Here is an 18,003-nt window from a genome sequence, read left to right as displayed (position 1 = left end):
ATACCATATGCTTCATTTTATAAACTGGGTCTCTAGTTGTCATAGGTATACACCCTTGTCCAAGTAGGGACCACAATCCTAGTCAGGGTAAGTCACAACACAATCAAAATTATCCTGTGCTCACCCTCTTGTAGCTTGGCATGGAGCAGACAGGCTCAACTTAGAAGGAAATGTGTAAAGTATTTGTGCAATAACTCATACAGTAACAGTGAAAACACTACAAAAATACACCACAGGTTTAGAAAAATAGATCATATTTATCTGAATAAAATAAGTTATAAATGACAAAAATCCAATATGCACAAGTTGAGATATCACTTCTTAAGGGTTTAAAAGAGTCTCAATCCTCAAGAATCAGTGGTTGTATCCTTGCAACACACAGTATCTGGGATGCTTACAAAAATAAAAATGCACAGGGGTTGCACAGGAGGAGATGCGTTGAAAAAAAGGCACAGCATAAGATATTACAGAGCTCCACAGACGATGCGCCATTTCTTTCCACAGTGCAGGGTGTTGCGTCGATTTCCAGGGTTGCTACCTTAGTTCCCCACTGCAATGCGGGGATATTTTGATACCAAGGGACGGTCAGGAAAATCCTTGACACACTGGTACAGAGGAGCTGATGCTGCATCAGATTTCCAGTCACGAGTCTGGTGCTGAGTCGTTCTTGTCAGCAGTGCAGCAATTTTCCAGCAGCGATGCAGTTGTGGCGTCAATTTCTGCAGGCGTTGCATCAATTTTCCAACGCATTAGGATTTCCTGAAGGGGTGAAGTCTTTGTTGGAGCAGAGACTTCAGAAACAGGGGGAAAGCTCAATCCAAGCCCTTGGAGAGCACTTTAGGAGGAAGGCAGAGTCAGAAGCACTAGGCAGTAGGGCAATAAGCAGGAAAGTAGTACTTCAGCAAAGCAGTCCAGATGAGTCCTTTGGGCAGCCAGGCAGACTCTCTGACAAAGTCCAGGTTTAGGTCCAGAAGTGTCTGATTTGGTGGGGTCAGAGACCCAGTTGCTATACCCAAAAATGCATTTGAAGTGAGGGAAACTTCAAAGAGTGGTTTTGAAGTACACAGCTTTGAAATGTAAGAAAGCCCCCTCCACGCTTCCTGCCTAGGGAGGCCCATTCGGTATGCAGAGGAATGCAGATGTGACTGAGTGTCCTGTGTTTATGGCTGTCTGGGTGGAATGCACAAGGGGAGCTGTCAACCAGTAGAGACCAGACATGGATTGGAGAGAGGCTGTAAGGCACAGATGGCAGTAAGTGCACAGAAATGCCTACTGTCTAAAAGTGGCATTTCTAAATTAGTAATATTAAATCCAACTTCACTAACAAGCTGGATTTTCTATTATCATTCTGGTCATACTAAACATGACAGGGCTACTCCTTCCAGAGCAGAATATGCCACTTAAAAGTATACGAGGGCACTTCTAAAGCTAGTCTATGGGAGGAGCAGACCTCACAGTAGTGGACATCGAATTTGTGAGTTTTTCACTACCAGGGCATGTAAAACACATAAGTACATATCCTGATTTTTACCTACATAGCAGCCTGCACTATGGGTTAGCTAGGGCCTACTTTAGGGGTGACTTATATGAAGAAAAAGGGGCGTGTAAGGCTTGGCAAGTAGTTTTGAATGCAAAGTCGAAGTGGCAGTGAAACTGCTCATACAGACCTTGCAGTGGCAGGCCTGTGACACGGTTAAGGGACTACTTAGGTGGGCGGCACAACCAGCGCTGCGGGCCCACGAGCAGCATCTAATTTACAGGCCCAGGGCACATGTAGTGCACTTTACTATGGACTTACAGGTAAATTAAATATGCCTATGTTACCACGTTTAGAGGAGAGAGCACATGCACTTTAGCACTGGTCAGCAGTGATAAAGTGCACAGAGTTCTAAAACCAGCAAAACCAGGGTCAGAAAAATGGAGGGAGGCAGGCAAACAGTTAAGTGATGACCAGCCTAAGGCTGCCAGGCCCAACATTTTGTTTTGGAGTTATTTACCTTGAGGCCATAGTCCTTGCAAAATTGATTGAACCTCTCCAAAATCGTGCTTAGGCCCGCTGTAGTTTTGGATAAAAGAAGTGTGTTGTCTGCAAATAGCACACATGGTACTTTGGAGACGGCTATCTTGGGAGCATCATTTGTGCAATTCATCAGGTAAGAGATGTCACTCGCTGTGGCGTCCACAACACAAAAGAAGGATCCAGGCCCTTTGGTCCTCAACAGTTGTTGAGGGTAAAAAGCTATGACCAGATGTGTGTGCAGGATTAAAGTCAAAGGCAGACATCATGGGGGCCTGAAGAGGAGCCTCAAGTGCAGTAACAGCAACATCAAATAATCAATATCTCTTCACTGGGTGCACTGACCTAAAACTACTACAAAGCAAAGTATTAAGATAGAGCAACTCAGGATTGCCTCAGAGTGCTTAGTAAAAAGTATCCTGTCAAAGCACCATCCCTAGCTACACTCTTGTACTAGCCTTAAAAGCAATTTTTATACAATAGAAACTTACCCTACAGCTGCTCCCGAAGTTTACAATACTCCAGTATTCCAGGGTAAAAAAAGTTGTTGGTTGAAGTATCTTGGTAGTACCAGGGCTACACTAAACCTAGCTTCTACGTAGTCAACAGATCTACATATAACAATAGACCAATTAAGGAAAACTTTAAAGGAGCAAGGCAAAAGGGTCTCAAGAGAATCTGACATGAAATTGATTTAACAAATTAGAAGAGCATAGGGTCTTGCGATTTCACATGAAGCTACGCTTTGCCAACCATATTTAAAAGCAGCCACCGGAAGATGTGCATTAAATAACATAGTCGATTAGGGGCCAGATGTAGCAAGATCTGAATTTGCGATTCTGAAATTGCGAGTCGGTGCGACTCACAATTTCAGAATCGCAAATCCTGATGCAGAACGGTGTCTCAGACACCGTCTGCGACTCGCTATGGGGTCGCAAAGACCCACCTCATAAATATTAATGAGGTGGGTCGCATTTTGCGACCCCATAGCGAGTCCCTACTCACAGGGATGGTGGCCTGCTGACGTCAGCAGACCTCCATGTCTGCGACTGCTTTTTCAATAAAGCAGTTTTTTATTTTTTATTTCCATTGGACCACTGCCTTCTCTGAAAAAAACTTTTTGGCAACATTCACAAAGGGGAAGGGGTCCCATAGGGACCCCTTCCCTTTTGCGAATGAGTTACCACCAGTGTGACACTGGTGGTAACTGCGAATTGCTTTGCGACCGCATTCGCGGTCACAAAGCAATTTAGCACCCCTTCCTATTTGCGAGTCGCATTCACAATTTGCGAGTCGGTACCGACTCGCAAATTGTGAATGTGCATCGCAGAAGGCTGTTTGCGCATGGCGCAAACTGCAATTTTGCAGTTTGCACCATGCACACGGCTTCCTACATCTGGCCCTAGGTTCTTAAAAATGCCCATATGAGAATATAGATCTCTTTGGAAGACTTTTGCCTATGGTCAGGGACAATGCAGCCTGTGTAAATATCACACAGAATCAGCTGCTCATATTGTATGTTGCTGCCCTGGACTATTAAATCAGAGGCAAATTAACTTAATGCCAATTTCTGTCCAACATGGGGTGAAAAGAGGCATTGACATATTTGTACACCGCAGTGGCTCCAATAAAATTAGCACAGTTTGGCAAGTTCTTCTTGGAAGCGGACAGGGTTCTGCGTGACACCAGTCGACCAATGGGGGCTGCTATCTGAGAACTTTAAGCCTATAATTTGGCATTTGCAATGGGAATGAAATGAGGAGAAGCGAACAACGAACGACAGCCCCAATGCCTATAAACTCTAGCATAGTATATGATCTGGAATGTCTAGAGCCATATGATTGTGTCTAGACCACAGGGCACTTTGCATACTAATTTGTTGAGGATATTCATGGTATGTCCTGTGCATAAACATTTGGTACATTAGAGCATTGTTTGTTTAGGACCACACTTCAAGGCTTATTGCACTTTGATTGTTAAAGACCTACACAGAGTGCAGTTTCCTGCTGGTGGTATTCTAGAATTCTTATAAGTGTAGCTTGACTAGACTGTCTTCCATGCACCAGCATGAGGCACTCTGCTCACAACTCTAGTACTGTTTGTCCAAACTGACATCTGAGGGTCTGACATCAGACTGCATCTGAGCAACAAACTATGCTTTGTTTTTAGCATAGTTGGATATCAGTGTAATTTCACACCTTGACTGCCAAGTACACTTTGATAGCTTCCCGCCCTTGGAAATAGGAACATAAAAAGCCTGTATATGTTTTTTCTTCCATAAGCCAGCTAGTTCACCCGCACTCAGCACTTACTTCATGCTGCTAAAACCACTTATTAGTAGGTCTATTAAGCCTCAAATCTGTATTTAATTTTAAAGTTCATGCACCAGTATGTGATGATCTAGCAGAGGTTTTAACTCTCATCATATCAGCACCATACTTAAGAAATTATGGCTGGTCAGTTTTAGCAGATTTGAACGCCTTTTCGCTTGTGCTTTGTTGTGTACTTTTTGCCTTGAATTTTATATTGTTTTATTTTTTGGTTTTGTAATTATTACTTGGCAAAGACTCTTAATTTTCTTTTGTAATTTTTTTTATGATTATCTTTTCTTTTTCCTGCTTTTAAAGATTTCAAGTAATCATACAATAAAGCTTACAAGGCAGACAGTACTAAGACCTGACACTGAGAACAGCTCAAACAAGAAATATATTGACTTAATTATGACCCGTATGAGTAGAGATGGGCATGGCTGAGGACAAATATGATTGATCGCTAATGTTGGAGAGGAATTTAAGATCATTCATATACTTACCACTGGCAGCAGCAATAAGATCACAAAGGTGCAGATGGCATTGAGGTAGTTGAGGTTGTGGTAGTGAGGAATAAAGCCATGTATGCATGTCAGTGGACTCAACCAGAAGGCAGTTGGGTGAAGAGAGGCTTGTCTTTGGAAAGTCTTCAACAGACAACTGGCATGGTTGCTGTGTCGAAACTCTGATGTGCTTTCTATGGTAGCCAATGTAATCTCCCAGTGTACTGACCCATTTCCTTTCACAAATGTCAACTGTCCTCAATCATTAATAACAATCTTTTGGACATAGCGCAAGCAAGCTTCTGCCCTCAACATGGTACAGAAATAGCTCTAGTGTCTGTATTTGATCAGTTGCGCATCATAACAGATCATGCGAGGCTCAACTGCCTCATTCTTTAGTCCTCCCAGTGGGCTTTAAGACCATATTGCCACTTTGCCTATCTGGACTTTACAACCTTAGCATTTGTTCCAAAGCAACTGATTAGCTTTCCTAATTTCTTTCACAATGATGAAAGGTGGTTAACCGCTCCCCTTACTAGGCCTCTTTCTTATTTACCACGTAGCGTAATATATAGATCCTTTATTAGCCTCATTCTGTTTTTTAATTCGTAGACCACCATTTGTAGTCTCTTCTATTGATAGCCAGATTCTTCTTACTCGCCATTGTGGCATTCAGGCTGCTTACTTGGTCTAACTTTTAATAATGCCTAAAATTATTTTAGGTCTTGTTGAACTCCCTGAAACTAAATTAAGATATACTGCATGTCCTCACTATAGGCACCCAGTTAAAGGACCACAAAAAACATATCTCTGCTTGCCCCTGCAAAATCAGTATGCAAATCTGATGACTTCCTTTATCTGTATTTTTCCATAATTGCTCATATCAGTAAAGTCAGCTCAGTTTTTTTTTTTTTTTTTTTAATCATAAAACGGTGAAAAGGCCCTTTCTTCTGCTGTTTTGCAGCAATCCAGTCACTTATCTTTTCTCAGCAGGATTGACAGGATTAGTGCAACTGCAATTACAATCTCAGCTGATTACATAGCTTTTTCTTCAATCTCTTGCATCCATCACAAGTCACTATTTCCATTGCCTTCATATTCTAAAGTGTGCCTTTGCAAAAAAAATAAAAAACAGACACTTATAGCAATGCCTTAATGTGTTTTAAAATCCTAGTTTGTTTCTGAAACTCAAGCAAGAGCGGTTTATTACTTGACTACTGGACTTGCAGGCCCCAATAAATTTTTAAATTTTTAAATACCCACACGGCAGCTGAGGTTTCTTTTTTCTAGGCATCATTTTGCCTCCTTCCTCAACAGCTCATGTTAATCACCTCTCTTTCAGGAAAATGTCAATGGACTCTTTTGCAGTAATCACATTTACCATGACATGTAACTGGGTATCATCAACATATAGCTGTCATTGTACCTCAAAGATGGACATCACATTGAGCAAGGAGAAAAAACATATGAAATGACATTGCAATAAAAAAGGATGCTGAAGAATGCTAAAAGCTTGGCTAGTCGTTTTTGCACACAAAGGAATTAGGGTGATTCAAAGTTAATATTTGTGATGGTTGGTAAAATTGGAACGCAGGTGAGCAAAATGTTTTCCTACATACGATGTTTCTTGATATTAACATGTTTCACTGGAAAAGAATATCAGTAAATTTACAGAAACTGGTGTCACACTTTCAGACTTATGTGGCAGATTAATTGAGTACCATTGAGATGGGTAATTTTACATTTATTTACAGTACTTACAAAGAGCAAAATGTTAGTTTAAAAGTCTACTTGACAATATGTTATTACCACTAACTTCAAAAGAATGGGCTGGCAAAAGTAAGATCTAATGTACTTTAATGTAGTATTTGTAATGGTGAGCTAGTCTTTAGCATAAACATCAAACATGCACTTTAAGTTTTTGCAAAACAAACTGTCTACCTTGAACAGCTCATAAAGGTCTTCCAATTCATTGGCTTTTAATTTTACATCTTGCAATACAACTCGAAGCTGAAAAGGAAAGAAACACATTTAAAGTAGTTAGAATGTCTTCATGTCATCAAAAAACATGCCAACATGAAGAACACTTTTTGAAACTCCTCTACAACGTCAGATCTGTTGTATCAAAAAGTATGAATGCAAACCTGTCCTTTTTTATGGAAAAATAAAGAGCTGCATATTCCTGTCTCCAGATCAAAACTCTCCAAAAATTAAGGAAGTGTGAATTTTCTGGATTTTAAATTATATCATCAGGTGTTTCATCTTACACAATCAGCATTTTGGCTCTTAAATACCAACACTCCTTTTCGGTATGGATGGCTATTGAAAAATTATTTATAACCCCATTCTCCTTTCAAGAATTTTTACAGTTTACTAAACCACCACCTGCCTTATCTTCATGTGTTTTCAATCACACTTCATCTCCATTTCAACTCTTGTTTTCCTCCGCTCACAATGACAAATTAATCTTTCTAAACTGTGTTACTTTGTAAAATACAGTAATTAGAATTGAACAAAAGACTATATATTGGCCTTCCTGCAGATGTAAAGCTCTTACAACTTGTTTCAGATTGCAAGATAATCCCTTTTTCAGATGCTCAGACATTATTTGTGTTTCTTTCCCATAAATATAATTTATTATCACAGACTACATTAAATGCTCCCTCTCCTTCAAATAATCAGCTCCTACAAATTACTCTTGACTTTCCAAATCAATCTAAAACATTTTCAAATCAGCTGTCATGTGGAAAGAGAAATATCTAATATGGGGCTCCTATCGGAACAAGAATTAAATATTCCTCAGCCTACATAAATCATCTTTTACTGCCAATATAGGATGCCCCTATTTATTTTATATATACATAAACATATGCTTTTTGATTGCAAGAATGTTTTTGACTTTTGTCAAACTTTGGTTACAGATTAACTGTACACTTCAAACTATTATACCATTTAATTTCAATGATCTGTTTTTAGGACGTTTATCCAACAAATAGAATTGTTATTCATTTCACATTGAAATTCTTGATCTTATACAGGGAGTGCAGAATTATTAGGCAAATGAGTATTTTGACCACATCATCCTCTTTATGCATGTTGTCTTACTCCAAGCTGTATAGGCTCGAAAGCCTACTACCAATTAAGCATATTAGGTGATGTGCATCTCTGTAATGAGAAGAGGTGTGGTCTAATGACATCAACACCCTATATCAGGTGTGCATAATTATTAGGCAACTTCCTTTCCTTTGGCAAAATGGGTCAAAAGAAGGACTTGACAGGCTCAGAAAAGTCAAAAATAGTGAGATATCTTGCAGAGGGATGCAGCACTCTTAAAATTGCAAAGCTTCTGAAGCGTGATCATCGAACAATTAAGCGTTTCATTCAAAATAGTCAACAGGGTCGCAAGAAGCGTGTGGAAAAACCAAGGTGCAAAATAACTGCCCATGAACTGAGAAAAGTCAAGCGTGCAGCTGCCACGATGCCACTTGCCACCAGTTTGGCCATATTTCAGAGCTGCAACATCACTGGAGTGCCCAAAAGCGCAAGGTGTGCAATACTCAGAGACATGGCCAAGGTAAGAAAGGCTGAAAGACGACCACCACTGAACAAGACACACAAGCTGAAACGTCAAGACTGGGCCAAGAAATATCTCAAGACTGATTTTTCTAAGGTTTTATGGACTGATGAAATGAGAGTGAGTCTTGATGGGCCTGATGGATGGGCCCGTGGCTGGATTGGTAAAGGGCAGAGAGCTCCAGTCCGACTCAGACGCCAGCAAGGTGGAGGTGGAGTACTGGTTTGGGCTGGTATCATCAAAGATGAGCTTATGGGGCCTTTTCGGGTTGAGGATGGAGTCAAGCTCAACTCCCAGTCCTACTGCCAGTTCCGGGAAGACACCTTCTTCAAGCAGTGGTACAGGAAGAAGTCTGCATCCTTCAAGAAAAACATGAGTTTCATGCAGGACAATGCTCCATCACACGCGTCCAAGTACTCCACAGCGTGGCTGGCAAGAAAGGGTATAAAAGAAGGAAATCTAATGACATGGCCTCCTTGTTCACCTGATCTGAACCCCATTGAGAACCTGTGGTCCATCATCAAATGTGAGATTTACAAGGAGGGAAAACAGTACACCTCTCTGAACAGTGTCTGGGAGGCTGTGGTTGCTGCTGCACGCAATGTTGATGGTGAACAGATCAAAACACTGACAGAATCCATGGATGGCAGGCTTTTGAGTGTCCTTGCAAAGAAAGGTGGCTATATTGGTACCTGATTTGTTTTTGTTTTGTTTTTGAATGTCAGAAATGTATATTTGTGAATGTTGAGATGTTATATTGGTTTCACTGGTAATAATAAATAATTGAAATGGGTATATATTTTTTTTTGTTAAGTTGCCTAATAATTATGCACAGTAATAGTCACCTGCACACACAGATATCCCCCTAACATAGCTAAAACTAAAAACAAACTAAAAACTACTTCCAAAAATATTCAGCTTTGATATTAATGAGTTTTTTGGGTTCATTGAGAACATGGTTGTTGTTCAATAATAAAATTAATCCTCAAAAATACAACTTGCCTAATAATTCTGCACTCCCTGTAGTTGTGGTGTTTCAACAGTTTACAAATCATTAGGATTATTCCAATGTATTTACTGCGTTTTTTTTATATATTATATATGTGCCAATGTATTACACATTCCCTGAAATGACAGTTTGAATTTTGGATTTTGTTGAAGAATTTCTACTTCTTCCCTTCTCTCTCTTCCAAACACCATGAATTGTAGCTACATTTTCCCTATTCAGTAATATTCTTAATTGTATTTAAAAGAATATTCATTTATGATGTACTTTATTGTTTTGAATATTCACTGTCATAACATAGTAGCAATTCATTTTCTTTAAACTAAAAAAAGAAAGCTATTTGAATCGCTTAATGAAGAATATACTGGGGTGAGGTTGTGCAGTTCCAGAACTGCACAAATCTTGGTATATTTATAGATCCATATAACTATTATGAATGTGGATTAATTAACTTTACATGCAGTCTAGTTAATGTCAGCATAGATCTCAAAACCGAAACATCTACACAGAAAGATGCATTCTGAAATACCTACTGTTGGCGACTCAGAACCAGGTATTCAGAACTATATATTTTTCTTCTTACTTTTCTCACAGAAATCAGGCTGCACTGAACTTTTCTATAAGAGGGTAGTAGTTTCAGAGAACATTTACGAGTTAGGATTTGCAGACTGAAGGAACAATGCAGTATGTAAACATATGGCTATCTTACTGAAGATATATTAATGCAGATAAAATGTAGTCAATGTAGTTAGTATCTGTTTCTCTTTCTAAAAAAATATTGATTCAGTCATGGTGATATGGATTCTTAATAGACTATGCTCTTGTATTCAACACAAAATGTATTGAACACCGAGCTTTAATAAAAATTAAAGAACAAGTTACTTACCTGTGGTAACAAATTATTTGGTAGAGACATATTCTAGTTGCAGATTCCTTACCTTAGAATTTCCCCCAGCCATCAGTCTGGATCTGGAGATTTTTCTCTGAGCCGTAAACTTGGTTAGGTGGCTTCGGTCGACTCCGCATCCGTCGCTGGCGTTGTGGTCGCCAGATATGTTGCGGGTCATATATATTTGTGCTACCTCGGCACACTGACGACAGTTTCTTTTCACGACTTTCCACGCCAGAAGCGCAGAGCCATGAAGATGGAATGGAACTCCCCTTGCAAATGCAGTGGTTGCAGCTTTTCTGGTAGAATGAGCATGCAAGCCCTCCAGGGGTTTGCTTCTTAGCCAGTGCAAAGCACATTTTAATGCAGAGAACCACCCATTAGGAAATGGTTCTCTTGTGCACTGCCTGACCTTTCTTCACACCCACATAGCTTCTGCACTGCCCAACCTTTCTATGCACCCATATAGCTCACAAAGAGCTGATCGTCCACCCGGAAATCTTTTGTACAAGCAAGGCTGAATGCCAACACTCTTTTTGGGTCCAGACAGTGGAGTCTCTCCTCTTCCTTAAAGGATATGGGGGGGGCCTAAAAAATAAGCAAGGTGATGATTGGCCTGCATGAAAAGGAGTGAACACTTTAGGCAGATACGAAGCCCTAGTACAACCCACCACCATGTCAGGGTGGATGGAGATGAAAGGTGGCTGCGAAGAAAGAGGCTGCAGTTCACTCACATCTGCAGGAAGAGGTGATAGTTAAGAGGAATACTGTTTTCAAAGTAAGCAGGTGAAGTGGAAAGTTGTGAAGTGGCTCAAAAGGAGCACTTGGACCCAGTCATTGTTAATCTTCTTGAAAACTCTGGGCAGAAGAAGTAATGGCAAAAAGCAGTAAAGAAGGCCTGAGTTCCACTCAAGATTTAAAGATGCAAAACAGCTGACATTCTGCATTCTATGCGGAGAAGAGAGCTAACCAAAGCTCTCCCCACCGCTGAAAGAGACCTTGCGCTACCTCTTGAGGATTCGTGATCGACCAGGTATTGATGGCTATGTTTGTCCGCTCTGACTTTCAGAGAGCCCACCAGATGTTAAACCACCAGGAATATGCCCTCATGTTTAAGCCATGTGCAGAGGTGGAGAGCCTCCGGACAAAGGGTCCACAACCCCACCCGCCCTGTTTGTTTCAGTGCCACATGGCGGTAAACACCTGCACCACTTTCCCTTTGAGAGAGGGAAAGAATGCTTTCAATGCTAGTCTGATTGCGCTGACCTCCAAAAGGTTGATATGATGCTCAGACTCTGCCAGAGCCCAGATGCCTCTGATCTCTCCCTCTCCGATATGTCCGCCTCATCCCAGGAGTGACGTATCTGTCACTACAGTCGCATCTGGTTGGGGAAGGGAGAGGGATCTGCCTTTGGCCCAATTGTGGTTCAAAAACCACCACTGCAGATCTTGTGCAGTTCCCTCCAAGATCTGGACCATGTCGGAGAGATTCCCCTGATGTGGTGCCCACTGGAACTTCAGGTCCCAATGCAGAGCCCGCTTAAGCCTTGTGGCATTTGTCACCAGCAGGATGCAGGAGGCCATGAGGCGAAATCCAGGATAGAGGCTGAAACATCGGTATCATAGCCTGAGTATCCTCTACTCGCCACCCAGGAGGATAGGCCCGAAACTGCACTGTGTCTAGAACAGCTCAGATGAAAGGGAGAGTCTGCGAAAGAGTCAGGTGTGACTTTGGCATGCTTATAGTGAACCCCAGCAAATGCAGAAGTCCGCAGTAGGCCTGAGGTGGGAGACAACAGCCTGGGGCAAGCGCGCCTTCAACAGCCAGTCATCGAAGTAGGGGGAAGAGTGAAATCCCAACCTGAGCAGATGAGCTACGACCACCGCCATCACTTTGGTGAACAACCATGGGGCGCTAGTAAGGCCAGAGGGGAGCACAGTGAATTGAAAATGCTCATTACCTGCCACAAATTGCAATTCTGTGGGCAGGCAGGACAGGAATATGGAAATAAGCGTCCTGCAAATCCAACACTACCATCCAGTCTCCAAGGCAGATAGGACCTGAGCCAGAATGAGCATTTAAAACTTCTGCTTCCTGAGGAAGAGATTGAGGGACCGGAGGTCAAAGATAGGGCAGAGGCCCTTGTCCTTTTTGGGCACCAGAAAGTAGCGGTAATAACAACCATGACCTACATCTGGCACAGGGGCTCTCTCTATGGCTCCCTTGGCCAAGAGAGCCGTAACATTCTCGCAGTGAACTGCCTGGTGATCCTCTGTCATCTAATCTTAGGATGGTGGCATGACGGGAGGGGTAGCCTCGAAGGGGAAAGAGTTGCCCCTTTGGACTATTTGCAAAACCCGCTGGTCTATCGTGACGGTGTTCCAGTGGGGCAGGTCATGGCGAATCCTGCCGCTGACTTGTCCCCTGGATTATTACGATCAGCAGTAGTGGAAGGATTTACTGTATTCAATCATTTTGCAAATTGCAAACATTGTATGAATGGGAATCCTTTGGAGAGCCGTTCCAAGTACTCTGCTTTTTCAGCTTGCCAACCAGAGGGTTGAGCACCCATTTTGATATTCTGCCCTGATGAAGGTGGTGCAAGGAATCTAGGTGGTATACTAATTTTGCAGGTCCACAGAAACGTGCGTCAGCAAGAACCCCAGTTGGCAATAACAAGAGCTAAAATAAGGCACTAATTTTGAATAGTAACAGTGAAAGCTAAGGCAACTGCCTGGCTTGGACGCAAATATACTAAGTGGATTTATCTTGAATTTCTGATCATTATCAAGTGGCTCACATAATAACTTACAACGCTTATTAAGGACATTTACTTTGGACATTCACTAATCTGCATTTGATAGATCCTTCAGTAATACTATGAACTTCTAGATTATAATCTGACAACGGTATATGCAATGTATATGTATGATTATGTGTGACTTTCTTTGAGCAAATACCTGTGAGAATTTGTGATATTTCATGAGTTCTCTTTTCATATATATTTATGTAGTATTTATCTTGTGATATTTGTCTGGCATTGATTTTGTGGTCTTTGTTATTCTGTTTTCGTTTTGGGATGTGAGTTAAGTGGTTGTCTACAGGGAGTGCAGAATTATTAGGCAAGTGTAATTTTTGAGGATTAATTTTATTATTGAACAACAACCATGTTCTCAATGAACCCAAAAAACTCATTAATATCAAAGCTGAATATTTTTGGAAGTAGTTTTTAGTTTGTTTTTAGTTTTAGCTATGTTAGGGGGATATCTGTGTGTGCAGGTGACTATTACTGTGCATAATTATTAGGCAACTTAACAAAAAAAAATATATACCGATTTCAATTATTTATTATTACCAGTGAAACCAATATAACATCTCAACATTCACAAATATACATTTCTGACATTCAAAAACAAAACAAAAACAAAAACAAATCCGTGACCAATATAGCCACCTTTCTTTGCAAGGACACTCAAAAGCCCGCCATCCATGGATTCTGTCAGTGTTTTGATCTGTTCACCATCAACATTGCGTGCAGCAGCAACCACAGCCTCCCAGACACTGTTCAGAGAGGTGTACTGTTTTCCCTCCTTGTAAATCTCACATTTGGTGATGGACCACAGGTTCTCAATGGGGTTCAGATCAGGTGAACAAGGAGGCCATGTCATTAGATTTCCTTCTTTTATACCCTTTCTTGCCAGCCACGCTGTGGAGTACTTGGACGCGTGTGATGGAGCATTGTCCTGCATGAAAATCATGTTTTTCTTGAAGGATGCAGACTTCTTCCTGTACCACTGCTTGAAGAAGGTGTCTTCCCGGAACTGGCAGTAGGACTGGGAGTTGAGCTTGACTCCATCCTCAACCCGAAAAGGCCCCACAAGCTCATCTTTGATGATACCAGCCCAAACCAGTACTCCACCTCCACCTTGCTGGCGTCTGAGTCGGACTGGAGCTCTCTGCCCTTTACCAATCCAGCCACGGGCCCATCCATCTGGCCCATCAAGACTCACTCTCATTTCATCAGTCCATAAAACCTTAGAAAAATCAGTCTTGAGATATTTCTTGGCCCAGTCTTGACGTTTCAGCTTGTGTCTTGTTCAGTGGTGGTCGTCTTTCAGCCTTTCTTACCTTGGCCATGTCTCTGAGTATTGCACACCTTGTGCTTTTGGGCACTCCAGTGATGTTGCAGCTCTGAAATATGGCCAAACTGGTGGCAAGTGGCATCGTGGCAGCTGCACGCTTGACTTTTCTCAGTTCATGGGCAGTTATTTTGCGCCTTGGTTTTTCCACACGCTTCTTGCGACCCTGTTGACTATTTTGAATGAAACGCTTGATTGTTCGATGAATACGCTTCAGAAGCTTTGCAATTTTAAGAGTGCTGCATCCCTCTGCAAGATATCTCACTATTTTTGACTTTTCTGAGCCTGTCAAGTCCTTCTTTTGACCCATTTTGCCAAAGGAAAGGAAGTTGCCTAATAATTATGCACACCTGATATAGGGTGTTGATGTCATTAGACCACACCCCTTCTCATTACAGAGATGCACATCACCTAATATGCTTAATTGGTAGTAGGCTTTCGAGCCTATACAGCTTGGAGTCAGACAACATGCATAAAGAGGATGATGTGGTCAAAATACTCATTTGCCTAATAATTCTGCACTCCCTGTATTTTGTTGCGTGATTGCATTTTTATAAGTTTTGAATGTATTTTGTTTGGTTGATATTATTATGTAGGGAACTGATGCTGTGGTTTTGTGTCTAGAAACTGTTTAATTAAAGATATTCTTTGGATTAAAAAAATGATTGTTTACGTATAGCAGTGACCAAGGACTGATATTTCTAATTGAATAGGATAGATATAAGTATTTTTCTATGTTTAGAGTTCCGTTCCCTGGGTTTCTCTCCTCATTGTGTCAGGGTCCCCTTTTTTTCTTGATTGTAGAATGTTTAGCACCAAATCAGGAAGGTTTGGAGGCTGCACCTGATGGGGCGAGAGCAGTGGAATGGCTAGACCGCTGGCTCCCTGATCCATGCATATGCTGGATCCCACGTCCCCGGGCATGCAGAAGCTGAGCAGCATGGGCGGCATAGTGGCTAGCAGGGAACAGTGGTGGTTAGGCACCTTTTTCGTAGCCACGAAAGGGGCAAAAAGCAGACTGAGGGGGAGAGTGGCAGCAGTGAGGCCAAGGGACCTTAAAGGAATCGAGCACCGAGTTTGCTTTGTCCCCTAAGAGGGAGGTGCCATCAAAGGGCATGTCCATCAGAGTAGATTGGATATCTCCTGAAAAGCCATATAACCGTAACCTGGTGTGGCGCCTCAAAGGCCAGCGTCAAAGCAATCGATTAGCCCAGCGAGTCGATCGTGTCCAGCCCAAATCTGATTGTGAACTTGGCTGAGTCTCTCCCATCAGTAACAGCCTAAGAGAGGAAGGCCCGGGCTTCCTCCGGGACCTGAGGCAGCACTTGTGCAACTGTGTCCCATGGCTGTAGCAGCCAAAAGGCATGCGGTGTTCCCGGACCACAGTGCCAGGCTGGAGGAAGAAAACAACTTCTTCTCAAGGAATCAACCTCTTTGATTCCCTATGCAGCAGTGCGGAAGGGAACGCGCTATAGGATGTTGAGGCTTGGATGATCATGCTCTCGGGGATGGGTGTTGGGTCATGAAAGCCATGTCATTAGGTGCAGGCCTATGTTGGCAGGCTATTGCACCATGGCCTCAAGTGCGTTACTGAAGGGCAAAAGGTGTTTTGATGTGGAAACCCCATGCTGAAGCACCTCAGTCAGGAGACAGGTCCTGACAGTCACCGAAGGCAGCCCGATGGCAAGACCTCGGCTGTTCCTCGCACCACCATGGAGCAGGAAGCTCCCTCCTCCGCAGCCACAGTCGGGGTAGAAAGTATACCAGCGTCAGCGGCGTTATCCAGACCGCTTGCATCACCCAGTTCCTTAACCCCAGTCTAGAGTCTTCAAGCTGGAATTTTACAGGGTCCAGCGAACCCTCCATACTCTCACCGAATTTGTACCCATAAGAATTAGGGTCAGGATTTGATCTATGGACCAAGGTCTCCGCCAAAGTTGGAATTGGCATAAACATCGAGCGATGCCTCTCCGGCACCATGTATATGATCGACGACGCCTCCAGCCCCAGGCGACATCGAGAGTGTCAATACTGGAACAGTCTTCGGGGAAGGTGGCAAGGCTACGACCGACGCTGGTCTGGATCTTTGGGTGCCCTTTGGAGCTGAGCCAAAGCCCCCGGTGTGGAACCCAAAGGGGCCCCTTCAAACCGTGTGGGCCCGAATGCTCCCTAACAGACCTAGACTGCCCAAAGATGAAGCGCGTGGCCTCGTAAAATTCCTTTAATTGGGATGAGGTGGCTCCCAAAAATTTGGGGAGGCATGGAATATGGACCCGACCCAGAAACAGAATCCAAAGGCACAGGCCTAGAGAAAGGATGCTCCTTCTCGCACATCGGCGAAGCTTGTGCTTCGTCAACTTGTTCTTGTGTTTACCTGAGTGACCCGACAATTTAGAATGGGATGAGGAGGAGTGGTGACAGCTCTGTAAATGGTGTCTGGACCTTCTCGATTGAGAGCGATGTGGAGCAGGACGCCAGGCCGTGAACAGCTTTAGCGACCGCTCCCTCAAAGCCTTCATGGCCAGGCAGTCGGAGCATGACTTCAGTCGTGGTCGCGCTCCCAGCACCACAAACACACCAGGTGTGGATCTATCATTGTCATCATGAGGTGACTGGAGTCTCAGGGCTAGAAGCCGGTCTTCGGTGATGACATCTTGGCGCACCAGAAGTTAAAAAAAACTTTGCCAAAAAGTCGAAAGACCAGCAAAAGCGACTCAAATGGTAGCACTCTCCAGATATGCACATGGGCTAATGCGGAAAGAAAAGAATTTGACGTCAGCCCGGTGCATATAAACGACCCGCGATGTCATATACGGTGATGACGACACCAGCGATTGATTCAAAGTTGACCGATGCCACTTAACATCGTGCAAGGAAACTGCTTGAAGAAAAAATGCCGGATCCAAACTAGCACCTGGGGGATATTCTAAGGTAAGGAATCTGCAACTAGAAGTCTCTATCAGAGAAGGGTTGTTTACAAAATGTTGCATTTATGAAGTAACATCAAATGTAAATGCAGTAAATTTTACTCTACTTTTTCTCCTATGTTTCTATGACTTTAGACTATCATAAGTGGTAGTAAGAAGTCATCTAGGCATTTTATCTATTTTAAACATGTAATTTTGAAACATTTTTATGACTGATCTACATTATATTTCCTGGTTCTTTGTATCATCTTGTAACAATTGGATGAATGCATTGTGATTTATGCTGGTCCGGAAGCTGGGATACTGTATGCTTTATTTTCATACTGGATAAAGTAGGCTGCTAGATTTTGTAGGAAAGTAGCGCCTTTCTGGCATAGTTATCCCCACTTTTTGCCTGGTGTCAGTGTGCTGAGACTGTAGTACAGTGGGATCCTGCTAACCAGGACCCCAGTGTCAGTGCTCTCTCATCCCCAATTTAGTTGTAAAGTAACTTTTAGACTCCACAATTGGCATACTGGTGCACTCATTTAAGTCCCTAGTATATTGTACACCAGGGATCCCCAATGGGCTGCAGCATGTATTGTGCCACCTACGGGGCCCAAGCAAACTGTGACTACAGGCCTGCCATTGCAGCCTGT

The 18,003-nt window shown here is 42.6% G+C and overlaps 1 protein-coding gene across 1 annotated transcript in view; it reads right to left on the bottom strand.

Moving 5' to 3' along the window:
• The window catches only part of TBC1D8B (TBC1 domain family member 8B), a 783,045-nt gene that overhangs the window by 129,705 nt on the left and 635,337 nt on the right, over positions 1–18,003 (bottom strand). Inside the window, exon 15 of the mRNA XM_069212396.1 lies at positions 6,771–6,839. Coding sequence (XP_069068497.1) covers positions 6,771–6,839 — 69 coding nt within the window. The remainder of the gene's footprint in view (positions 1–6,770; positions 6,840–18,003) is intronic.

Source organism: Pleurodeles waltl, chromosome 2_1 (genome assembly GCF_031143425.1).
Source record: "Pleurodeles waltl isolate 20211129_DDA chromosome 2_1, aPleWal1.hap1.20221129, whole genome shotgun sequence".
NCBI classification, from domain to species: domain Eukaryota; kingdom Metazoa; phylum Chordata; class Amphibia; order Caudata; family Salamandridae; genus Pleurodeles; species Pleurodeles waltl.
Note: the sequence above shows the minus strand (reverse complement) of the source record. Positions and strands in the feature narration are given on the sequence as shown.